Genomic DNA, 25179 nt, shown 5'->3' on the forward strand with positions numbered 1-25179 from the left:
TTAAATTTTCAATAAAAATTATCAAATTGGCCGAAGACCTCCGGCATAAGAATTCCCTCTTGTTCTGCCAACGGCCTTGTCAAAGAGCGTGGAGGAGCGGACAGAGGTACAGGGCACTCTCTTGCCTTTCGGGTGGGTAACTGCCTCTAAAAGATGTAAGAATTAGCAATGAACAACGGTATGAGGAAATGGAAATCCCTGCTTTAGACACAAGGCATGTGGTATGTAATTGAAAAAGTGTCATAATGAGCTCTCCATTGGGAAAAGATTGTGGACTAGTCCTCAGTTCTGATCTCCGGGAGCAGACTGCCAAGGGGGACGTGACCATGGGCAAAAGATGGAATAACCAACGAAAGGATAACGTTCGCGGAGTCGGGGCGTGGAAGGTCAGAAGCTTTAACTTGGTAGGGCAGCTAGAAGATCTGAAAAGGGAAATGCTAAAGCACAGTCTAGATATAGTGGGTGTCAGTGAAGTGAAATGGAAAGAAGACAAGGATTTCTGGTCAGACGTATATGGCTTAATGTCAACAGCAGCAGAAAATGATGACTGGAGTAGGATTCGTTAAGATTAAGAAGGTAGGGCAGAGAGTAATTTACTGTGAACACTTCAGTGATAGGGTTGTTCTCATCAGAATCCACAGAAAAACCAACATCGACAATGATAGTTCAAGTATATATGCCGATGTTGCAAGCTGAAGATGAGAGATAGAGAAATTATATAGCCATACTGGAGGGTCTAACAGTCATAGGGAATTTGAATTAAGTTGTAGGGGAAGGAGTAGAAGAAAGGGCTACAGAAGGATATGGACTAATTGAATAAATTTCAAATGGTAATAGCGAATACTCCGATCACGAATCACAAGAGGAGGAGGTATGCTTGGAAAAGACCAGGAGATATGGGATGATTCCAGTTAGATTACATCATGGTCAGACAGAGATTCCGAAATCAGATAGGTTTACGTAGGAGCAGGTATATATTCAAAGCACACTTCGGTAATGATGAAGAGTAGGCTGAAGTTTAATAGATTAGTCAGGAAGAATCAATGCACAAAGAAGTGGGATACGGAAGTACGAGGCGTGTTTTTTTAAAAAAATAAGTACCGTTTTGAAATTACAAAAAGACCTGATAAGATATCTCAATAATTTTATTATTACATGTAAGCCTGTACCTTAATCTACTTTTCTACATAATTTCCGTCAATATTGAGGTACTTTTCATAACGTTGAACCAGTTTTTGTATACCCTCCTCTTAGAAGTCTGCCGCCTGCCTTGTTAACCACTGCATTACCACTGTCTTCAAGACGCAGATGGTAGTCACTGAACGCAAGATTGGGGCTGTATGGAGAATGATCTAGAGTTTCCTATTGAAAAGATGTGATGAGATCTTTGGTCTGATTCGCCACATGCGGACGGGCATTGTCTTGAAGCAACACGATGTCCTTGCTCAACTTGCCATGTCTTTTGTTCTGAATTGAACGGCGCAGATTGTGCAGTGTCTTACAGTTAGCTGCTGCATTGATTGTCTCATTACGAGGCAGAAATTCCACAAGCAATACTTCTTTTCCGTCCCAAAAATCTGTGCACACGATTATCCGGGCAGAAATTGTTTGCTTAAACTTCACTTGTCTGGGTGAATCTGAATGCCGCCATTCCATGGGCTGTTGCTTTGATTCTGGTGTGAATTAGGCCACCCATGTTTCACTGCCCATAACAATTTGGCTTAAGAAATCATCACCGTCGTTGTGGTACCGCTCAAGGAAAGTCAATGCGCTGTCAAACGTTTGGTTTTGTGCACATCCGTCAACATTTTTGGTACCCAACGTGCGCACAATTTTCAGTAGTTCAAGTGCTTGGTCACAATACCATACAAAACACTACGAGAAACATTAGGAAAGTCATCCCGCAAGGAGGAAATCGTAAAGCGTCTGTTTTCTCTCACCTTATTGTCCGCTTCCTGCACCAAACTTTCATTAACGATCAAAGGACGCCCACTCCGTTGTTCATCATGCACATTTGTGCGGCCATCTTTAAATGGTCTCACCCACTTTCCTACCATTCCATCACTCATAATGTTTTCTCCGTAAACTGTACAGATCTCACGATGAATATCGATCGCTTTTAGGCCTTTAGTACTAAGAAATCTTATAACAACCCGTACTTCACAGTCGGTGGGACTCACGATTATCGGAGGCATATTACTCAGTACACAACGTAAACAAGGAACAATCAGACTGTCATGACGTCAGTGCGTAGACAACAGATGTAGGTACCCAGTGCGCACGCGCAGAACGCCGACCGCAGCGCTGCGGCCGCGATGTGGCAAAACAGTAATTACTTAAAAAACACGACTCGTACTAAGGAATGATGAGATACGTCTGAAACTGTCTGAGTCTACAGATACTACAGTAATGAATATCTCAGTAGATAGTTCAGTTGAAGAGGAATGGGCATCCATAAAAAGGGCACTCACCGAAGTTGGAAAGAAAGTCATGGAAACAAGGAAAGTAACTGCGGTGACATCATAGATAACAGAAGAGATAATTCAGTTGATCGTCGAAATAACGTAGCACAAAAATGTTCAGGGAAATTCAGGAATACAGAAATACACGTCACTTAGGAATGAAATACATGGGAAGCGCAGGGAAGCTAAGGCGAAATGACTAAATGAAAAATGTGAAGAAATCGAGAAAGAAATGATTGTCGGAAGGAGTGACAAAGCATATGGAAGAGTCAAAGCAACCTTCGATGGAATTAAAAGCAAGGGTGATAACATTAAGAGTGCAAATGTTAAATGTAGAAGAGAGAGAGAGAGAGAGAGAGAGAGAGAGAGAGAGCAGATAGGTGGAAACAATACACTGGAGGCTTCTGTGAGGGCTATGGCTTGTCTGATGACGTGATAGAAAAAGAAACAGAAGTCGCCACGGAAAAGATAGGGAATCCAGTATTAAAATCAGAATTCAGATAAGCTTTGGAAGACTTAAAATGAAATAAGGAAGAAGGGATAGATAACATTCCATCAGAATTTCTAAAATACTTGGGGAAGTGGCAACAAAACGATTATTCAAGTTACTGTGCGAAATATATGAGACTGGCGATATACCATCTAACTTTCGGAAAAAACCATCCAGACAATTCTGAAGACTTCAAGATCAGACAAGTGCGAAAATTATATCGCTATCACCTTAACAGCTCTTGAATCCAAGTTACTAACAAGAATAATATACAGAGGAATGGAAAAGATAATTGAGGATGTATTAGATGACGATGAGTTTGGTTTCAGGAAAAGTAAAGACACCAGAGAGAAAGTTCTGAGCTTGCGGTTGACAATGGAAGGAAGATTAATAAAACACTGGGACACTTTTTAGGATCTATCAACCGCAAAAAAGCGTTCGACAGTGTAAAATGGTGCAAGATGTTCGAAAACCTGAGAACAATAGGCGTAACTATAGGGAAAGACGGGATAAACACAGTATGTACAAGAGCCAAGAGGGAACAGTAAGAGTGGAAGACCAAAATGGAAGCGCTCAGATTAAAAAGGGTATAAGACAGAGAAGTGCTCTTTCGCCCCTAGAGATCAATCCGTTCGTCGAAGCAATGACGGAAATAAAAGAAGGGTTCAAGAGAGGGATTATAATTCAAGCTCAATGGATATCAATGCTGGGATTCGCTGATGATATTGCTATATTCAGTGAATGTGAAGCAGAATTACCGGATCTGTTCAATGGAATGAACAGTCTAATGAGTACAGAACACGGACTGAGAGTAAATCGAAGAAACACGAAAGTAATGAGAACTAGCAGAAATGAGAGCAGCGAGAAACTTAACATAATAGTTGGTGATCATGAAGTAGATGACGTTAAGGAAGCTGCTACCTAGGCAGCAAAATAACCCACAGCGAATGTAACAAGTACGTCATAAAAAAACAGATTTACCCTGGCAAAAAGGTCATTTCCGGCCAAGAGAAGTCTAACTGTATCAAACATAGGTCTTAGTCAGAGCAAGAAATTTCCAAGAAAGTACATTTGGAGCACAGCATTCTACGATAATGAAACACTGACTATAGGAAACACGGAGCAGAAGTGAATCGAAGCATTTGAGATGTGGTGCTACTGAACAATGTTGAAAATTAGGTGAACAGATAAGGTAAGGAATTAGTAGGTTCTTCGCAGATTCGGTGAGGAAAGAAATATATGAAAAACACTTACAAGAAGAAGGTACAGGATGATAGAACACATGTTAAGACGTCAGGGATTGACTTCCATGGTTCTAGAGGGAGTAGTAGAGGGAAAAAACTGCAGGGGAAGACAGAGATTGGAATACACCCAGAAAATAATTGAAGACGTAGGGTGCAAGTGCTACTCTGAGATGAAAAAGTTGGCACAGGAGAGGAATTCGTGGCAGGGCCGCGTCGAACCAGTCAAAAGATTGATGACTAAAAAAGAATAAGTGGCTAAACACCATTGTTCACAGCGGCAAATAAATTTGCAAATTTGCACGTCTTCAGTGGACCAGACAACTCAGAATCTGGACAATAGCTGACTTGGTCGTACATTGTGATCCGGAGAGTGGCGATTAAACTTATTTTCAAATGGTGCAACTCGTCGAGTGCATGGACGACCTAATGAGGCAGTTAATACTCACTGTGTGGAGGATGTAGTACAGGCGAAGGTGGTTCTGTGATGTTTTTGGGGTGTTTGTGAACCGAGACGTAAACCCACGCATCCTGTTTATCATCAACACGAATCTTTCTTCCACATAATGGGGGGTATTTTGTGGACACTCCTGTCTTCCTAGTGACGACAATTGTGTTCATAGGTTTCACGAACACTCAGACATTCTATAGTACCTCGACTGGCCCACTAAACCACCCGATCTTAATCCCATATAAAATTATAATATTGGGTGTAACGTAGCAATCGACGTCACCACACCTTGGTAGCTATACGGGATCTAGTCATCGATGTATAGCATCGGCTGGAGATGGCATAACTGAAGATACTTTAGACTCTCTTCCTCACCAAACTGGGGCTACTGTCAAAGTTAAAAAAAGTGTTATAGAACTTTAACGTGATGTCTTCAGGAAGCTGAACATTTTCTTTTGCCTGGTGTGCTTAGTAACGTGATGGATCGTAAGATCTGTGGCAAGATGTATTATTTTGACATTTAGAAGGCTTACTTTACTATCTGACGATGTAATATCCTCGGAAAACTGCTGTAATTGGGCTTCCGAGGACGTACCTTTGCCCGTGCAAATTTAAATATCTAGTCAGCGATTGAACAAGAGACTGGGGTCACTGATGGTACCGCTGCGTGTGGGGCTCTTCGTTCGCACAACTATTAACAGTTCAACATCCACAGGGAGAAATCGCGTCCATTCTTCTTTATTTGCAAGCTGCTCCCTTGTGTTCTAACTCCATCTTCGCAACAACTGTCCGTCATTTGCAACTAAAATTATGGCCCTCGAAGAATGAGCAAAGAAGAAACGTTTTAGGTTCTCAACTAAGACATCTGTGTCTCTACGTCCTGCTCTTCTTCCTTTTTTTCCTGAACTGAGGGTGAGGCATAGTGTTCTAAATTCTTAAATTCTAATGTGGCGGCAAGGTTTCTGGGTCTCACATCTGATTTTAAACTTCCTCGTTGCCACATCTTTGGGACCTGAAACCACGACCCAAAAACCTTTGAATGTTTTCAAGAAGTTGAAGCAACACAGTTTGAGAATACTGACTATTGCTAAAATGAACCACTTTACTTTGATACATCACCGTAATATCCCTAAACGTCAACAGTAATTCGATACATAGCGATCATTTATGGTGACATGAATGATTACGCTTAGAGATGATAAGGCGATTGTTTCTGTTCCTGACTATGATCTTTTACTATCGAAACTAGCAGAACAACAGTTTAAAACTGGCGGTAAAACTGTTTACTTCTTGTTTTCGACTTGACATATTTTAAAATTTACTAACAACGCAATTCTTTGCCTGCCTCAGGTACGGATAATAGCAATATTTATTTCGGTACGATTCGTTTCGGCAGCCCGTTGCCTTTTTCAAGTGACATCTATTAATTAAACTATTTTCTTTAAACGTTTTAGTATGAGGTGAACATATATTCGAATTTCTGCCCTGTATATGATTAAACAAAAAGATTAACATCACTACATTCGTGCATTTCTATGTTTAAGCTGGAGTTAAAAGCAACTGTACAGGTAAGATATTTAAGTTGAACAGTAATATTATTACACTTAAATTACTCTAAGACAGCTATTAACACTAAACGAATATTATCCTCACAGTAACTATGGAAAAGATTATATAATAAATGAAGTGACCACAAAGGAATATGACCACAAAATGAATGTTTTTATTCCACTAATCATAGAAAATATTACATACGTTGAACACATTCTTAGGAAAGATCAAGGAATTACGTGTTTGTAATGTTACCAGATTATTTCTGTCTATTGTATTGTATGTTAACCGGGGACCTAGAAACGACGGAGAGGCTCCGTCCCCGCCGCAACCACAGTGGCCTACAACCCCACGACGACTACCGCAGTCCACTTCACCCCTCCGCCGCCCCATACCGAACCACTCTTTCAAGGTTATTGTGCGGTTCGGACCCCGGTGGCCCCCCTCAGGGAACTTCTCACACCAGACGAGTGTAAGCCGTATGTTTGCGTGCTATGTGGAGAACTTGTCTGCGCAGCAATCGCCAACATAGAGTAGGTGGGGCGGAATAAAGGGAACCAGCCCACATTCGGCAGGGCAGATGGAAAACCGCCTAAAAACCATCCACAGACTGGCCGGCTCACCGGACAACGAAACAAGTCCGCTGGGCGGGTTCGTGCTGGGGACCAGACGTTCCTTCCCAATCCGGAAAGCCGTGCGTTGGACCGCAACTTATTTCCACATTTTGTGCCATTTGTGAAAATATAAGTTCAATTCACAGCCTTTGTCTAGTCTACGAAAATGTTGAAGATCAGTTTCAGTATCTCTGGAATGGGCGTTCAGTGCCACTGATGCACGTGGCTTTTGGTGATCTGGAGTAAGTGTTAGTGTGGTATCGTCTAAATATTGTGGTGCCTTAGCAAACTCGTCAACTCGCCTCGATATCACGGAATATAGCGATGTCTCACTGCATACTGCAACAACGAATGTGAGGTGCTGTCGGAGCCACACACCCTCTCCCAGCCCCGCAGCGCCGCCGCACAGAGGCCAATATACAGCCGAGCAGAGGAACACTCAGCCGAGTTCGTGACCTCTCGATCAAGAAGACAACACCGTCTACTTAGGAGTCTTGCGTTCCTCACGTCTTAGATTTAACTTTGTACTTCAAGAGAAGAGTTAATAAGTGTGTACGTCAAGTGATGCTTTAATATTCAAAGAGGGTTGTAAATATTCGGCACATTTCTGTGGCGACGGATTGCATAAAGTTAAATACATCTTTTGATCATTCTTGTAATAAACTGAAGTAATATTTCATATGTTGCAGTTCCACTCCTTCATCTCCCAGAGCAATAAAAAAAATCACAGTCATATCAGACGATTGTAGGTTTATATGGTCATAAGAGTTAGTGCGATATGCCTAGATGTTGTGTGGTAAAGTGAAATTTTATTTAATTATTTGGCAGCTGCATTGGGAATTGTCTTGAAATGTATTAGCCACCCTTAGTTCACAGCTGTATACAGGCATCTTACGATCTCAGGTGGTTATGGGAGCGTAGTCTGTCCTTAGGCTAGAAAATAATACTTAATAATGTTACATATGGTGCAACTAATGCTTAGTGTGGGAATTAGGCTGGCATTGTGGCTATAAGGACCGGCCTCTGTACTGAGGCTCCTGAACCACCAAGTAATACTCGGTGATCATTCCTCGTGGTGCAGCAAGTCTATAAAATTTCTTCATATGCATGCCGTACCATTGATCACAAACCAGTCGTTTGCGAGCAGTGAGAGCGTTTGAGCCCTTGCGACGTATTGCCTTTAAAAACGGGTGCGGCTGACAGTGTTTTATGCTGAGGTTGGAACAGATTACCGTCTTCTTAATAGCTCAGAACTACTTTTTTGATTTGAAAATTTTAAAAACAGCGTATACTGTCTAAATTCAACACTTATGTCTTACTTTCCCTTTATTTCACAAAGCACCAAGATTTCAATGTGGTAGATGCTAACGATGTTAGGCAAGGGGGTTTGGCGTGGCAGCCCAATCATTATTCCTAGCAATTTTCTTAGGATTCGTTTTCCAAAAAAAATTATCTACGCAAATCTTCAAGGCACGAAAACAAATGAGGCGTCATGATAATAAGAGATTTGTACTCTCTACCAGTTCCATTAGAGCTCTATAAGTGACCAAGAGAGAAAGTTTCAGAAGAAACACATTACACACTTCTCCCATTTATAGCGGCGGCTAGGTATCAGGGCACATGGGAATCTTGTGAAACGGCCAAGCAGAAGTAGCAGCCAAACAACTTTTCAGGGATCTCAATTAGTCCACTCCTCCGAGGGCTGTCGCCTGGCTGTTGAGTCAAAGAACCATATAGCTGAGGGAAGAAGGGAAGAATGGCTGGCAGTACGAGGCAGTAAACTGTACTTTCATTCATTTTAAGGCCGTTCATTGATTAGATATATTTTCTGCTGTATTATTATAGATTCTTCTTTGCAAAACATCCCCTTATACCACAATTTTTAAGACTGACAAATAATATATATCGATTCGTCAGTATTTGAGGTAATTTACGAAATATATCCAGCGGTAACGTTAGGTGACTCACCCTGTATATATATGTGTGTGTGGGAGGGGGGGGGGGGGGGGGAGGGTGTCTGAGGAGAGAGAGAGAGAGAGAGAATATATCCAGAATGATTCAAAAGGTTGTGCACAAATTGTTGGAGCTGATAGAGGAGTAGACATACACCACCTTCGGAATAAGAAATTATGGCCTTGGAATTAATCGTGAGACATTACAAAGCATTGAAATGTCATTAATAACAGGGTTAATCAAAGCAAAGTTCAATAAAATTAATGTACTGTTTCTGTGTACCCTAGGCGTTGGATCGAAAGGGAAGATCCAATTGCATTGCCATCTCGCTCTCATGACGTGATGCCTCTTGATTTATCTTTTATTAATTATTTATTTATTTATCTATGTTTTTGTAACAACACGTCAAGATTTCGTGATCGTAACACCAGTACCCGCCGAAGAAAATTTCTCACCAGGATACTTGCAGCGTCTGACAAGCCTCGTGCGATGCCTGGTGGCACCAGGATTTTCTCCAGAGTTGTTTTGCCTATATTGAATATGGTGGTTGCCTTTTTGAACATCTACTGTAATGTACGACATTGTTAAGTATATTTTCTTCGTTGAACTTACTATCCATTGATTGACTAGCTGTTTCTGACATTCCATAGCTTCCACTGGCTCAGAATTGCTTCCAAGACCATAGGTTCCTATTCCACAGTTGTTATATTTCGATTCCTCTGTTAGCTCCTTCAATTTGTGCACAACCTTTTGAATCGCTATATTTAGCTTTTAGAAAAACATATTTTAATCCTTACGAACCTTTGATTTTTATTATTTTTAACTACACATTTCTTCTAATACAATGATAAATCAGGTTAACATAGCCATATGTAATGTGCCAATTCGTAAAAGTACTCAGACATCTAGAACATACGCTTCTGATTAATCGTATACCAGATTATAGTTCTGTTTGTTGAGAATGGAAGGTAATTATGCCAAATTTAGGTCGTACGATACGTACGAACCCAACTATTACTAGTGACAGCATTGTATCGTATTGACACAATTGACTATTTGCTCGCTTCCCACCTAACCCTTGGTCATCGCTCTGAAAAACCTGCTGCGTGGTTGGTAGCAGTGTCCATTTGTTGACGGATAGAACGTCTGTATGTCTGCAGAACTCTTCGCCCGCCTGACGGGCACGACGAGGATGTGGGGCCAGCAGTCTGGAGTGAACAAGGCGTGGCACGGATCGCGGCCATATGTCCAGCTGTTCCAGCCAGAGGTGGTCGAGGTTAGAAGCTGCCAGCCAGGTGGAGGTGGTGTCGCGTGTGAACAGGTGTGGGTGGAGGTGTGGGTGGAGGACACTCCATCACTGACTCTGGTGCTGGATCCGTGTGGTGGACGGTGGAGGACAATAACACAAGACTCATGTGTTTCATTGGTGACATTCCGCTTCCCAGCAAGTATCAAATGCTTGAGTCAAGATATAGATATTCCTGGATGGGAGATGACAAACCATATGCAACATCACTGTCAGATTTTCTGTAATGTCATCCGATGTAACACATCTTTTTCATCCTGGAAGGCCTCATGAAGGAAATGTTTTATGTGCACCGTCTATACTGAGATGATTCAGAGGACGCAAGCAATCACTGATGAGACGAACAAGAAGCGCTTCTACCGAAAACACGGTATTGTCTATAAAACCAAAGTTAATTTTTGAAAAACTGATCTTCCATTTGCAAACAAGGAGCCACATTTTCATGATAGTATGCTCCAAAAAGAATATATGAATATTTTTCATCGCTTGGTGATGGCTCCATAATTCTAATAAAAACTAATACAAATTGTTTAAAGGAAAGTCTACTTTAGCAACTGTGTTGATAGAAGGTGAAGGACAATAATACAATAATGACCTGTTTCGTTTCTAATATTCTGCTCCCTAACAACTGCAATTTTTATGCTAGAAAAACTTTATTTCTGTGTAGAACATGATAAATTAAATGCAACAGCACTGTTATCTTTGGTGCAACATCATGTCATATAACATTTTATTATGATACTGGGAGACGTCATAAGGGAAGTTACCTGTCTACACCAGAGATATTAAGTGAATGTAAAGGACTCAAGCAATCACAAGTGAGGCAATTTCCTCTCCTGTGACAGTTTGAGCAATTCCTGTTGACTGGCGATGACTCCATAAATCTAACAAGAACTAACACAAATTGATGGAAAGTTTTTTTAGCAACTCTGTTGATTTTATTCCAAGACTAGTGCTGTTGGATAAAAACATTGTCATTTACCACTATGTGATTCTGTAATAGACAATCAGACAACAAGCATTAGTTTTTGTTCAATCATATACAACAATCCATCTCAATAGATACATGTATCTCAACTTTTAGATTTATGATTTTCTATTACTTTATAATGAAAATAATGTAAAATGTTTTTCGATTGTAAGAAACAGATTCTCGTTTCAGCTATGTTGTTGATCAAGTGATCAGTACAAAAGCAACAAATTTGGAAAACAGGTAACATTTGTACAAAATGGAGCTACACCTAACATTATCGTCTGCAAGCATAAGATCTCGCGATGAACAGGTAAACGAAAAAGAGGGCACTGGCACAGCTGTTACGTTGTTTGTTCCTCTGCACATCCACATTTGTTGTCCTCCGATAGGAAGTCACATACTTTGAGGAACGACTGCACATTACAGACACCAGTTCTCAAGCTATTAACGGACCTCCAAACACCCCCTGGCCGTTGTGAAATACTTTCTCTCGGTTCCATCCAATCCTGTTATAAGGATTTCAAAGTAAAAAGTCTTCCACCTCCGTTCGAAGGAAACTATTTCTTAATTTTAGCGGAGGCAGAGGTATTTTCGAGTCAAGTAGTGGGCGAGTTTCAACATTTTCAGCCTTCAGTCATTCATGGACGGCGGCGACTTCTCAACGAATATTTGGAGACAGAATGCAAGGCAAGATCATATCTTCTCGACCAAGGGTAGCTTTCAAACACCCTGTAATCAGCCTTTGATTAGAATACGGATCACAGACTTGGCACGAGATGATTTATATGAAACATGGGCGGCATTCTCAGACGAAAAATAAAACGCAACCAATGCAATTTTACTAAGAATTTGATACTTATCTCTCCATTTTGTGCCTTTTAACTCTCTCAAGATGTTATTTCGAGTGCTGGTTGCCTGTTTGACATTGGAGTAGTGTTGCCTAAAAGTGAGAGAGCGATCCAGAGTTACTCCGACGTACTTTGTAGCGAAACAATTTCCCAGGAGGATGCCGTTCCAAGATACATTCACTTTTCCTGAGACCTACCTGTTCCTGAGTTGGAATGTACAGAGTTTTTAAGGGGTGGGCGTTAGATAGTTTTTTGGGGGTCATTAGTCTACTGACTGATTTGATGCGGCCCGCCACGAATTCCTCCCCTGTGGTAACCTCTTCATCTCAGAGGAGCACTTGCAACCTACGTCCTCAATTATTTGCTTGACGTATTCCAATCTCTGTCTTCCTCTACAGTTTTTGCCCTCTACAGCTCCCTCTAGTACCATGGAAGTCATTCCTTAGCAGATGTCCTATCATCCTGTCCCTTCTCCTTATCAGTGTTTTCCACATATTCCTTACCTCTCCGATTCTGCGTAGAACCTCCTCATTCCTTACCTTATCAGTCCACCTAATTCTCAACATTCGTCTATAGCACCACATCTCAAATACTTCGATTCTCTTCTGTTCCGGTTTTCCCACAGTCCATGTTTCACTACCATACAATGCGGTACTCCAGACGTACATCCTCAGAAATTTCTCCCTCAAATTAAGGCCGGTATTTGATACTAGTAGACTTCTCTTGGCCAGAAATGCCTTTTTTGCCATAGCGAGTCTGCTTTTGATGTCATCCTTGCTCCGTCCGTCATTCGTGACCATCAATCCTGATGTTAACTTTCTCACTGTTCTCATTTCTACTACTTCTCATTACCTTCGTCTTTCTCCGATTTACTCTCAGACCATACTGTGTATTCATTAGACTGTTCATTCCGTTCAGCAGATCATTTTAATTCTTCTTCACTTTCACTCAGGATAGCAATGTCATCAGCGAATCGTATCATTGATATCCTTTCACCTTGTATTTTAATTCCACTCCTGAACCTTTCTTTTATTTCCATAATTGCTTCCTCGATGTACAGATTGAAGAGTAGGGGCGAAAGGATACAGCCTTGTCTTACACCCTTCTTAATACGAGCACTTCGTTCTTGATCGTCCACTCTTATTATTCCCTCTTGGTTGTTGTACATATTGTATATGACCCGTCTCTCCCTATAGCTTACCCCTACTTTTTTCAGAATCTCGAACAGCTTGTACCATTTTATATTGTCGAACGCTTTTTCCAGGTCGACACATCCTACGAACGTGTCTTGATTTTTCTTCAGCCTTGCTTCCATTATTAGCCGTAACGTCAGAATTGCCTCTCTCGTGCCTTTACCTTTCCTAAAGCCAAACTGACCGTCACCTAGCGCATTCTCAGTTTTCTTTTCCATTCTTCTGTATATTATTATTGTAAGCAGCTTCTATGCATGAGCTGTTAAGCTGATTGTGCGATAATTCTCGCACTTGTCAGCTCTTGCCGTCTTCGGAATTGTGTGGATGATGCTTTTCCAAAGTCAGATGGTATGTCGCCAGACTCATATATTCTACACACCAACGTGAATAGTCGTTTCGTTGCCACTTCCCCTAATGATTTTAGAAATTCTGATGGAATGTTATCTATCCCTTCTGCCTTATTTGACCGTAAATCCTCCAAAGCTCTTTTAAATTCCGATTCTAATACTGGATCCCCAATCTCTTCTAAATCGACTCCTGTTTCTTCTTCTATCACATCAGACAAATCTTCACCCTCATAGAGGCTTTCAATGTATTCTTTCCACCTATCTGCTCTCTCCTCTGCATTTAACAGTGGAATTCCCGTTGCACTCTTAATGTTACCACCGTTGCTTTTAATGTCAACAAAGGTTGTTTTGACTTTCCTGTATGCTGAATCTGTCCTTCCGACAATCATTTCTTATTCGATGTCTTCACATTTTTCCTGCTGCCATTTCGTCTTAGCGTCCCTGCACTTCCTATTTATTTCATTCCTCAGCGACTTGTATTTCTGTATTCCTGATTTTCCCGGAACATGTTTGTACTTCCTCCTTTCATCAATCAACTGAAGTATTTCTTCTGTTACCCATGGTTTCTTCGCAGCTACCTTCTTTGTACCTATGTTTTCCTTCCCAACTTCTGTGATGGCCCTTTTTAGAGATGTCCATTCCTCTTCAACTGTGCTGCCTACTGCGCTATACCTTATTGCTGTATCTATAGCGTTAGAGAACTTCAAACGTATCTCGTCATTCCTTAGAATTTCCGTATCCCACTTCTTAGCGTATTGATTCTTCCTGACTAATGTCTTGAACTTCAGCCTACTCTTCATCATACTATATTGTGACCTGAGTCTATATCTGCTTCTGGGTACGCCTTACAATCCTGTATCTGATATCGAAATCTCTGTCTGACCATGATGTAATCTAATTGAAATCTTCCCGCATCTCCCGGCCTTTTCCAAGTATACCTCCTCCTCTTGTGATTCTTGAACAGGCTATTCGCTATTACTAGCTGAAACTTGTTACAGAACTCAATTAGTCTTTCTCCTCTTTCATTCCTTGTCCCAAGCCCATATTCTCCTGTAACCTTTTCTTATACTCCTTCCCCTACAACTGCATTCCAGTCGCCCATGACTATTAGATTTTCGTCCCCCTTTACATACTGCATTACCCTTTCAGTATCCTTATACACTTTCTCTATCTGTTCATCTTCAGCTTGCGACGTCGGCATGTATACCTGAACTATCGTTGTCGGTGTTGGTCTGCTGTCGATTCTGATTAGAACAACCCGGTCACTGAACTGTTCACAGTAACACACCCTCTGCCCTAACTTCCTATTCATAACGAATCCTACACCTGTTATACCATTTTCTGCTGCTGTTGATATTACCCGATACTCATCTGACCAGAAATCCTTGTCTTCCTTCCACTTCACTTCACTGACCCTTACTATATATACGTTGAGCCTTTGCATTTCCCTTTTCAGATTTTCTATTTCCCTACCACGTGCAAGCTTCTGACATTCCACGCGCCGACTCGTAGAACATTATCCTTTCGTTGATTATTCAATCCTTTTCTCATGGTATCCTCCCCCTTGGCAGTACCCTCCCGGAGATCCGAATGGGGGACTATTCCGGAATCTTTTGCCATGTCACTTCTTCAACTACAGGCCACATGTCTTGCGGATACACGTTACGTGTCTTTAATGCAGTGGTTTCCATTGCCTTCTGCATCCTCATGTCGTTGATCATTGCTGATTCTTCCGCCTTTAGGGGCAATTTCTCACCCCTAGGACAAGAGAGTGCCCTGAACCTCTATCCGCTCCTCCGCCCTCTTTGACAAGGCCGTTGGCAGAATGAGGCTGACTTCTTATGCCGGAAGTCTTCGGCCGACAATGCTGATTATTTATTAAAATTTAGGCAGTGACGGGGATCGAACCCGGGACCGAAGACGTTTCGATTATGAATGAAAGACGCTACCCCTAGACCACGGCTACTCGATAGTATAATTGGTTACTGTAATAATTGTGTGTGTGTGCGTCATTTAACTGGGACGTTGTCGGATCACGAGCGTGCCATCGGTGTATTTGACTGCGACGAGGAAGTGGGTACACGTTATATTAGACACTTCATGTTCGAGGCCTTGCGAGCACTGGGCCACCAGGACAAAGATATACTCTGAGATTCACTATTTGAGACAAAACTGCAAAAAAAAAATTTTCATGCAATACAAAGTAGTGATAAAAATGGCAGTCTTAGGCAATCACCGACTGTAACAGCAAGTGTATGGCACACAAAGAGACAAACCGCTCGCCGTTTCAGAGCTGGACGACAACCAGTGGGCAATCTTATCACATGAACCACCTTCGTGCTATGGAGTACAGAAGCGAGCACCCCATCGCTCACTTCCCATCACAGGGCAAACACTTTCCAAAGTCCTTGAAAACGCTCTAATGATGGAGATATAGCACCTGGATTAATGAGTGATGGCACACGTTCGTACATACCCGTGGTTTGGCATAAATACCTTGAAAACTACGCTAGGGCACGCAACCTACATATACATCTACACTGACCAGCCAGAACATTATGACCACCAGGCAACAGCAACGTCGCACGGTGAGGAATGACTGCTAGTCAGACACACGCGTAGTGCATGTAATATCAGTAAGCGTACTTTCCGTGTGTAGAAAGGGGAAGGTGCGATATCTATCTGAGTCTGACCGAGGGCAGACCGTGATGGCCCGGAGTTCCGGTACGAGTAGTTCGGAAACTGAACGACTTGTGGGGTGTTCTAGGAGTTCTGCAGTGATTGTCTTCAACAGGTGGCAAAACCAAGGTGAAGCCACGTCCAGACGTCATTAGGTTAGGCGGCCACTTCTCATTACAGATACGGACGTCGAAGCCTGAGCAGACTGGTAAAACAGGAGAGCAAGCGAAGTGCGGCGAAATTAACATCAGACTTTAATACTAGGCAGAGTACAAGTGTGTATGAACACACACTGCACCGAATACACCTAACGATAGGCCTCTACCGAGACCCATGCATGTGCCTATGTTAACACCAAGGCGTCAGCAACTACGATTGAAATTTGCAGGTGACCGTCGGTACTGGGCGTTGGCGCAGTGGCAGAGAAAAGCTTTCTTCATCATGCCGATGGGAAGGCGCGCATCCATCGTCTTCCAGGAAAACAGCTCGTTGACACCTGCACTGTGGCACAGAGACGAGCTGCCGTCGGCTCTATTATGTTGTTATTTTTTGAGGGAGGAGACCAGACAGCGAGGTCATCGGTCTCTTCGGATTGGGGAAGGACGGGGAAGGAAGTCTGCCGTGTCCTTTCAAAGGAACCATCCCTGCATTTGCCTGGAGCGATTTAGGGAAATTACGAAAGACCTAAATCAGGATAGCCGGAGGCGGGATTGAACCGTCGTCCTCCCGAATGAGAGTCCAGTGTGCCGCACCATTATGCTATGAGGAATATTCACGTGGGCGGGTCCAGTGGAGTTCATGAGAGCCAAGGAGTATCTTCCACTGTTTGCAGACCAAGTAGACCCCTTCATGACGATCAAGTTTCCATATGGCAACGGCATTTTTCAACAAGATAATGCACCATATCACAACTCCAGGTGTGTGATGGAGTGGTTAGAAGGACACAGGCGCGAGTTACAATTGATGTACTGGCCCCCCAGCTCGTCAGATCAGAACACGGATGTGATTGAACGTGGCGTCAGAGCTCTTCGGTCCCCTTCATGGATTTTACGGGAATTAGGTGACGTGTGAACAGGTGCGGTGCCAACTCCCTCCCTCCAACGACCAACCACGGCCTCACTGCTTCCATGCTACGACGCGTCGTCGCTGTTATCCATGCCAAAGGTCTATATACCTGCTATTAGGTAGGTGGTCATAATATTCTGGCTGATCAGTGTACAGCTACATATCTTCTCTGGAAGTCACTATACAGTTGATAGCTGAGGGCACATCTCTCCAATATTATTGATTTTATGTTCTGTTCTAGTCGCGTACTGAGGGGGGGGGGGGGGTATCTGTATGCTTCTGTATGCATCCGAATTTGTCTTATCTTATCCTCGCGATCCTTACGCAAAACATACAGTGGTAACAGCATAGCAGTCCGAATCAGATTATCTAAACATACCCCATAGAGTTTCACAAGAACTACGTCGTCTTTCTTCCAGGGATTCCCATTTACGAGTAAGTTCCTCGAGCATTTCCTTCACATTTCGTATGGTTTATACCAGCCTGTTACGGTTCTAGCAGCACGTCTCTGAATTCGTTCAATGCCTGCCTTCGTGTCTGCACGATAAGAACACCAACCACTGGAACAATACTATAGAATTGTTGGCCCTAGCCCAGTGAATGAAATTTTCTGAGGGATAAAAGCAAAACGTGATTGACTACTTTTCAACCATGAAAATAAATTATTTTTAAAAGATCATTACCATTATCACAATGTAGTAAGTCTCTAATATTTATTATATGAGTTATAAAAAATTATTTTTTTTTCAATTACCGACATTAAAACATTTAATACGTGATACTATACCAAGGAGGTTCCCAAGTAGTCCATCCACTTTGTGCTTTGCTCCATACATCGATGACGGTAAAATTATCACATGTACTTTACGTACGTTAAATATCTCACGTAAATGTTTTCCTCAGGTTGTAGATAGTTCCTGCAACAGACCAAACAGACCAGAAATTTCAGTACTCACTTCTAAACAGACAAATGAACTAATTGACAGCACGACACAACACTAACTACACAATAACGGCTGCTATAGTATTATTAATATTATTATTAGAGTGGTCAGATACGAAGCATTAAAAATCGGAAGCCAGTCAGTTCGAATTAAGTGATAAGTAATCGAGTGATTTAGAAATAGTATAGTGCTCACATTTTAGTTTGGTTGATTTTAAACAGGGGTGTAGGTAAACCAAGTGCCGCTAAGGAGAGGAATATTCTAGGGAAAGCATGTTTCGTAATATATGTTCTGCCCTCTCTATGTAAAGTTAGCTTTCTTATCTGAGAAGGAGTTGTATGTGGCATTCGAATGCATTGGCGAATTGCTTCGTCATTTATTTATTCACACACACACACACACACACACACATGTTGTTGTTGTTGTTGTTGTCTTCAGTCCTGAGATTGGTTTGATGCAGCTCTCCATGCTACTCTATCCTGTGCAAGCTTCTTCATCTCCCAGTACCTACTGCAACCTACATCCTTCTGAATCTGCTTAGTGTATTCATCTCTTGGTCTCCCTCTACGATTTTTACCTTCCACGCTGCCCTCCAAAGCTAAATTTGTGATCCCTTGATGCCTCAAAACATGTCCTACCAACCGATCCCTTCTTCTTGTGAAGTTGTGCCACTAACTTCTCTTCTCGCCAATCCTATTCAATACCTCCTCATTAGTTACGTGATCTATCCACCTTATCTTCAGCATTCTTCTGTAGCACCACATTTCGAAAGCTTCTATTCTCTTCTTGTCCAAACTAGTTATTTTCCATGTTTCACTTCCATACATGGCTACATTCCATACAAATACTTTCAGAAAAGACTTCCTCACACTTAAATTTATATTCGATGTTAACAAATTTCTCTTCTTCAGAAACGCTTTCCTTGCCATTGCCAGTCTACATTTTATATTCTCTCTACTTCGACCATCATCAGTTATTTTGCGCCCCGAATAGCAAAACTCCATTACTACTTTAAGTGTCTCATTTCCTAATCTAATTCCCTCACCATCACCCGATTTAATCCGACTACATTCCATTATCCTCGTTTTGCTTTTGGTGATATTCATCTTATACCCTCCTTTCAAGACACTGTCCATTCCGTTCAACTGCTCTTCCAAGTCATTTGCTGTCTCTAACAGAATTGCAATGTCATCGGCGAACCTCAAAGTTTTTATTTCTTCTCCATGGATCTTACTATCTACTCCGAGTTTTTCTTTTGTTTCCTTTACTGCTTGCTCAATATACAGATTGAATAACATCGGGGAGAGGCTACACCCCTGTCTCACTCCTTTCCCAACCACTGCTCCCCTTTCATGCCCCTCGATTCTTATGACTGCCATCTGGTTTCTGTACAAATTGTAAATAGCCTTTCGCTCCCTGTATTTTACCCCTGCCACCTTTAGAATTTGAAAGAGAGTATTCCAGTCAACATTGTCAAAAGCTTTCTCTAAGTCTACAAATGCTAGAAAAGTATGTTTGCCTTTTCTTAATCTTTCTTCTAAGATAAGTCGTAACGTCAGTATTGCCCCGCGTGTTCCAGTGTTTCTACGGAATCCGAACTGATCTTCCCCGAGGTCCGCATCTACCAGTTTCTGCATTCGTCTGTAAAGAATTCGCGTTAGTATTTTGCAGCTGTGACTTAATAAACTGATAGTTCGGTAATTTTCACATCTGTCAACACCTGCTTTCTTTGGGATTGGAATTATATATTCTTCTTGAAGTCTGAGGGTATTTCGCCTGTTTCATACATCTTGCTCAACAGCTGGTAGAGTTTTGTCATGACTGGCTCTCCCAAGGCCGTCAGTAGTTCTAATGGAATGTTGTCTACTCCGGGGGCCTTGTTTCGACTCAGGTCTTTCAGTGCTCTGTCAAACTCTTCACGCAGTATCGTATCTCCCATTTCGTCTTCATCTACATCTTCTTACATTTCCATAATATTTATTTATTTATTTATTTATTTATTTATTTAACCTGGCAAGATTAGGGCCATCAGGCCCTCTCTTACATCTAACCAGGCATTCTACTTATTTTACAGTCATATGTTTTAGTAGGCATGTTACACTACATCTAATACAAAAAGTGAGATAAACAATTAGAAAGGTACACCTCGAAGAATACATTATTGAAGAGAAAGATTTTAGATAGGAGTGCTGGCAGCAGGGAGTATGAGGGAGACTCATGGTGAAGGGAGGAGAAGAATAGAGAGACATGATCAAACATAATTAAGGAAAATATAAAGGAAAAGGAGACTGCGTGGCTAATAGAGATAGATGAAGAGGAAGGCATCTCAGGAGCAAGATAGGAGACGCTAGCTTTGCTATTTGACAGATGAGAGGATTGGCCTTGCACATTAATTTTGTGGAGAATTTTATGCGGATGATAGTAGGAAATGCTTCAACTTCTTCTTAAAAGCAACAGGAGATTGAATTTTCCTCAAGGTAAGGGGCAGTTTGTTCCAGAGGCGGACAGCGGCAACTGAGAAGGAGTTTACAAAAGTTTTTGTTTTGTGAGTGGGCACAGTTAGGATACCAGATAAGAGTGACCTCGTGTTTCGATTATGATGGCATGGCAGGTTTTTAATCTCTGAAGCTAGGTACTGGGGTGCTTGCGCGATGAGGAGTCGGTGAAGTAGACATAGAGTGTGGTAGTCACGCAGTTTGTCCGGCCGCAGCCACCCTAGCTCGGAGTATGAAGCACTAACATGATCATATCGGCGAATGTTGCAGGTGTAACGCACACAGGCATTCATGGTTAGCTCTAGCCGTCTTTTGTTTTCACTACTCATGCCTTGTTGAATCACATCACAATAGTGGAGGTTCGGTAGAACGAGTGCTTGCACGAGCTGGCGTTTCAAGTCCTGTGGGAATATGTTCCGAAACTTTTTGAGAGCATAGAGACAAGCAGACGTCTTTCGGCACACTGCGACTGTATTCTCCGCCCAGTTGAGATGCTCGTCCAAAGTTACACCCAAGTTCTTCACTGTTTTCTGATATGGTATTGGAGTACCTTCGAGCAGAATAGGAGGTAGCCGTTCGCGGAAATCTGAACTTATTAATTTCTGATGGGCTATTAAGATTACTTGCGTCTTTTTTGCATTTAATTTAAGCCCCAGGTTTTTCGCCCAAGTCACTACTGAAGACAGATCATCATTCATCAGAGCGATTGCAGTGTTTACGTCTTCCGGTCTGACGCTTAGGTAGAGCTGGAGGTCGTCGGCATAGAAATGATGTTTACAGGAGGACAAAACCGACGAAATATCGTTGACATATAAAGAAAACAAAAGTGGTCCTAAGACTGATCCTTGTGGCACTCCCAAAGAAACGTGTTTCCAGGAAGATTTTTCATTTGCGCAGACAACACATTGCTGTCTGTCTTTTAAGTAGCTTTCAAACCATCTCACTGCACTATCAAAGAAATTAAGCTGTTGCATTTTTCTGAGTAATATGTCAAAGTTGACAGTGTCAAAAGCTTTGCTGAAGTCCGATTTGTCCTCAAGGACGTCGCCCTTGTATAAACCTTCTATATACTCCTTCCACCTTTCTGCCTTCCCTTCTTTGCTTAGAACTGGGTTGCCATCTGAGCTCTTGATATTCATACACGTGGTTCTCTTCTCTCCAAAGGTCTCTTTAATTTTCCTGTAGGCAGTATCTATCTTACCCCTAGTGAGATAAGCTTCTACATCCTTACTCTTTGTACCCTATCTGTTAGGTATGATCGAAACCAGTCATTAGCTACCCCTCTTATTCCTAATGCTTCTAATTTATTTAATAGAATCTTGTGGTCGACTTTATCAAAAGCCTTAGAAAGATCCAAAAATATGCCTGTGACACACTCATCTTTATCAAGAGCATTAAGTACAACTTTAGTGAATTCTACTATGGCTGACTCCGTATTTTTGCCACTTCGAAAACCAAACTGTGATTTGCTTAAAAGATTGTATTTATTCAGATAATTCATTAATCTGTCTTTCATAATTGCTTCTATTATTTTTGAGAATTCTGACAGCAGGGAAATGGGCCGGTAATTTTCTATGTCTTCTGCATTACCTTTCTTAAGCAAAGGTACAACTCTTGCCTGTTTTAGCTGCTCTGGAAATGTTCCTGATGTGAAGGATTCATTTATTATATTTGTTAATGGGTCTTGTATAATCCCTATTCATTGTTTCAGTACACACATTGGTACATCATCTAAGCCTTCTGACTTTTTATTTTTTAGCTTTTGAACAGTTTTATTGACTTCATTCTCTGTGGTTGGAAGTAACATCATTGTATCTAGTGCAACAATTTTTGCAGGTGTTATATTTGTTTTGGGGAATTTTTGCTGTAACTTCTCTGCAATACTTGAAAAATGCTCGTTTACATAGTTTGCTAAGTGTTGTGGATCATTTATTACCTTATCCCCCTCCCTTAGCAGTATGTTATTCTGCGTTTGTTTGCCTCTCCCCGTTTCCTTTTTTATAACATCCCAGACTGCTTTGCTTTTATTCTCTGCATTATATATTATTTTGTCATTAAATGACTTTTTTGCAGCAATCAGCACCTTCCTATAAATCTTTTTGTATCTATGATAGAAATTTAAGAATTCTGGATCATTGAATCTCTGTAAAACCTCTGGTTCTTTTAGTTTATCCAGATCCCATGTCCTTAAATTCCCACAGTTTTGCAGTTTCTTCAGTTTTAACCTACAGGTCATAACCAATAGATTGTGGTCAGAGTCCACATCTGCCCCTGGAAATGTCTTACTATTTAAAACCTGGTTCCTAAATCTCTGTCTTACCGTTATATAATCTATCTGATACCTTTTAGTATCTCCAGGATTCTTCCATGTATACAACCTTCTTTTATGATTCTTGAACCAAGTTTAGCTATGATTAAGTTATGCTCTGTGCAAAATTCTAACAGACGGCTTCCTCTTTCATTTCTTAGCCCCAATCCATAATCACCTACTATGTTTCCTTCTCTCCCTTTTCCTACTGATGATTTCCAGTCACCCATGACTATTAAATTTTCGTCCCGCTTCAGTACCTGAATAATTTCTTGTATCTCATCGTACATTTCATCAATTTCTTCGTCATCTGCAGTGCTAGTTGGCATATAAGCTTGTACTACTGTAGTAGGCGTGGGGTTCGTGTCTATCTTGGCCACAATAATCCGTCCACTATGCTGTTTGTAGTAGCTTACCCGCAATCCTATTTTCCTGTTCATTGTTAAATCTACTCCTGCATTACCCCTATTTGATTTTGTATTTATAACCCTGTATTCACCTGACCAAAAGTCTTGTTCCTCCTGCCACCGAACTTCACTAATTACCAGTACATCTAACTTTAACCTATCCATTTCTCTTTTTAAATTTTCTAACCTACCTGCCCGATTAAGGGATCTGACATTCCACGCTCCGACCCGTAGAATGCCAGTTTTCTCTCTCCTAATAACGATGTCCTCTTGAGTAGTCCCCGCCCGGAGATCCGGAATATTTTACCCAAGAGGATGCCATCATCATTTAATCATACAGTAAAGCTGCATGCCCTCGGGAAAAATTACGGCTGTAGTTTCCCCTTGCTTTCAGCCGTTCGCAGTACCAAAACAGCAAGGCCATTTTGGTGAGTGTTACAGGGCCAGATCAGTCAATCATCCAGACTGTTGCCACTGCAACTACTGAGAAGGCTGCTGCCCCTCTTCAGGAACCACACGTTTGTCTGGCCTCTCATCAGATACCCCTCCGTTGTGGTTGTACCTACGGTACGGCTATCTGTATCGCTGAGGTACGCAGGCCTCCCCACAAACGGCAAGGTCCATGGTTCATGGGGGGCACGTCGCATTACCTTAATCAAATAGCCGTACATGCTTTGCCAGTGAACTAGATGTATGCATCGTGGATCAACAGCCAACCAAACTCTGTAAGTCGTGTCCAGCAGATAAGTAATCGTGGATCAAAGTGCTTGCATACCGTGAAGTGTGCTTTGACAACGAGGACAAAAGTGATGCTGTCTACTACAAGGTAGGTGTCGAAAAGGTGCCATATATTCAGTTTCTCATGAGTGTGAAAGCCTACTTTCGAAATAAAGAAAAATTAAATTTGTTGAAGACACGTAATAGTGCTCATAATAGCAGAGGGCTTTCAGCGCACAGTCCAAACAACCGCCGCTATTTGTAGCTGTATTCGCTGAAAAATCCAAAATGGCGATGGTGAGGAATTTAAAAAGTGTAAGACGATGGTGGTAGGAATTTCAAAAAACGTAAGATGGTGAAAGTAACTCGTTTTGCTAGGTTTAAATTGGCGGGAAATAGAAAGAAAATATCCAAGATGCGGGAACTAGCCAAGATGTGATTTTTAATCCCTCTGACGTAAACGATCTCCATTTTTTTGAACATGATTCAAAATTTACGTGACTTAGGTATAGCTTACATATTTTGATAAATGTTACTAATTGTCTATATACGTCTGAACATGGCACGTAATGCATGTGTTTCACTTACTGTAGAACATGTCACCATCCTTTATTCTATTGTCAGAGGGGTTACAAAGCACGGCTGCTTTAGTTCCGCCATCTTGGATTTTTTAAGTTTCTCGATATTTTAAACTTAGCACAACTGACAAGGGAAAGGCCTCAGACACAGCCAACCGATTCGGCTCGTATTTGGCAGGTCGCTTGTGTACAGCCTAAAACGAAGGACGGACTCTTAAGATATTTTGGCTGAACATCCTCCCGTTTTTGAAAAAAAAATCACCCCTAATGTTTATGTTGAGCAATCAACTCAAAATCGGGGGGATCGATAGATAATTTTAAGTAGAGTATTTTTCACCCATTAGGTATGGGGTCCCCAAACGCATTCTTTTCTAGAAATCGAGGAAGGAAACTTTTACAACTGCCGCTTATGTACCCACATGGTAAACGCTTTTCACCGAGAGGCCCAGAGCGCAACGACCAAGGTAACTGGCTGGGAAGCCGAATCTCGAGGAAACTGTACGGTTTTCCTTTTTTTAAATGTAGTTTTTCGTATCAGAATTCGTGGGGATAGGAGG

The 25179-nt window shown here is 41.6% G+C and overlaps 1 protein-coding gene across 1 annotated transcript in view; it reads left to right on the top strand.

The window, feature by feature from the left end:
- LOC126278867 (cytochrome P450 4c3) overlaps positions 1-25179 on the top strand; it is a 313222-nt gene that overhangs the window by 34964 nt on the left and 253079 nt on the right. Inside the window, exon 2 of the mRNA XM_049979145.1 lies at positions 9923-10038. Within this exon, the coding sequence (XP_049835102.1) occupies positions 9923-10038 (116 nt within the window). The remainder of the gene's footprint in view (positions 1-9922; positions 10039-25179) is intronic.

The sequence above is a fragment of the Schistocerca gregaria genome, chromosome 1 (genome assembly GCF_023897955.1).
Source record: "Schistocerca gregaria isolate iqSchGreg1 chromosome 1, iqSchGreg1.2, whole genome shotgun sequence".
NCBI classification, from domain to species: Eukaryota; Metazoa; Arthropoda; class Insecta; order Orthoptera; family Acrididae; genus Schistocerca; species Schistocerca gregaria.